We start from the raw sequence: 1,762 nt of genomic DNA, 5'->3' as shown, positions 1-1,762 counted from the left end.
CCAATTGGAGCTTGCCTTTCGAGCTCATGTGCGACGCGAGTGATGTTGCGGTTGGGGCAGTTTTGGGTGAAAGAGTGAACAAAATGTTTCATCCGGTGTACTACGCGAGCAAGACAATGACTGAGGATCAAAGGAACTAAACGGTTACTGAGAAAGAGTTGTTGGCTATTATGTTCGCAATGGAAAATTTTCGGCCATATCTCATGGGAGCCAAGGTTATAGTGCACACTCATGCAGCTCTTAGATATTTGATGACGAAGAAAGACTCCAAAGCTAGGCTGATGCGATGGGTCTTGTTACTTCAAGAGTTTGATTTGGAAATTGTGGACCGAAAAGGTAGTGAAAACCAAGTGGCGGACCACTTGTCCCGCTTGGAGGAGGAAGGGAGGCCGTGTATCTTAGAGGCTTGTCATTCCTCTCCCTATGGTGGCCATCATGGTGGTGTTTGTGACTCCGTTTGGTGCCCTTGATTTGAAGAACAAAAATGGGGAGATTTTCAGAGTTAATGGGCACAGAGTCAAGCACTACCTGGGAAAAATTGATGGTAGCCATGTGGTGGCACTTCTTCATCTCAAATGATTTGATGGTAACATGCGTCGTGCCGCGACATTAAATCAGGCAGGCGCTTCTTGGGAGGCAACCCATGTATTTTTCTTTTCATCTTTCTTTGACTTTCATTGTAGTATAGGATTTATTTTTGGACTGACTGGTTGTGAGATGCTACAGGATTGTGTTGATGCAGTGCAGGACAAAGTGAAAGAATTGTTCAAGTCTCTGAAGTTTGCAATGTGGACCGCACTGCATTTAGTGCGTGTAAGCACGTGATTTTTGCCCTATACGAAATACTCCTATAAAATCCCAAGAAAATAGATTTTTTTTGTTAATTATTTGCCATTTTATAGGATTTTGTAGTATTTTTATTTAATTGTTTGCATTTTGTGCATGTTTAATTTTTACTTTAATCATGAAAAAATACCAAAAAATATCATGCATTGCATTTATGATTTATTTACATTTTTAGAATTAACCAGTAATTATTTGTTTATAGATATTCGAAAATCACAAAAAATAGCTCATTTTTACATTTTTTGTCTTTTGATTTTTAGCTTATTAATTTTTCTCTTTTAATCTAATATATGTTATTCTTGGAACGGGTAGCATATGTATCAAAATAGTCTATGCCTTCCTTTTGAGTGAAACCTTTTGCAACTAATCTTGCTTTGAAGGTTTGGACAAAACCATCTGTATTGTACTTTCTCCTAAAGACCCACTTACAACCTATAGCCTTTGATCCAAGAGGAAGATCAACTAAAACCCAAGTGTTGTTGGATATAATTGAGTCCATTTCATCATCAACAGCCTCATTCCAAAAGGCAGCGTCTCCAGAAGACATTGCTTCTTGAAATGTCTTTGGATCTTCTTCAACATTCAATACAATAGGAATTTGATTACAAACGTTCATATCTCCTTCAACAAGAAATACTATAGATTGTGAAGAAATAAAATTAGAACCAAGATGTTTTTCTTTTCTTATTATTTGGCTTTTACTTGGTTATATTTGCATATCATCACTTCTTTCTTTATTTGTAATAATTTCAGAAATTAACAATTTATTAGCATCAATATGTTTTCCATTTACTTCAGTCATTTCACCAACATTGTCATTTATAAATCTATTTTCAATAAATTCCACATGTATAGATTCTATAATGACATTAGATTCTAGATCTAACAGTCTATATGCTTTGGAGTGTTGTGCATA

The 1,762-nt window shown here is 35.9% G+C and overlaps 1 protein-coding gene across 1 annotated transcript; it reads right to left on the bottom strand.

The window, feature by feature from the left end:
* Positions 1-1,129: 1,129 nt before the first annotated feature.
* LOC109220059 (uncharacterized mitochondrial protein AtMg00820-like) lies at positions 1,130-1,462 on the bottom strand. Its single transcript, XM_019384520.1, has one exon. The coding sequence runs from the start codon at positions 1,460-1,462 to the stop codon at positions 1,130-1,132; it is 333 nt and encodes a 110-aa protein (XP_019240065.1).
* Between the last annotated feature and the right edge of the window lie 300 nt (positions 1,463-1,762).

This window comes from Nicotiana attenuata, unplaced genomic scaffold (assembly GCF_001879085.1).
Source record: "Nicotiana attenuata strain UT unplaced genomic scaffold, NIATTr2, whole genome shotgun sequence".
NCBI classification, from domain to species: domain Eukaryota; kingdom Viridiplantae; phylum Streptophyta; class Magnoliopsida; order Solanales; family Solanaceae; genus Nicotiana; species Nicotiana attenuata.
Note: the sequence above shows the minus strand (reverse complement) of the source record. Positions and strands in the feature narration are given on the sequence as shown.

Bases quoted from the DNA above. Each gene is read 5' to 3' on its own strand.
- LOC109220059 (XM_019384520.1), bottom strand. From the start codon at position 1,462: ATGAACGTTTGTAATCAAATTCCTATTGTATTGAATGTTGAAGAAGAT.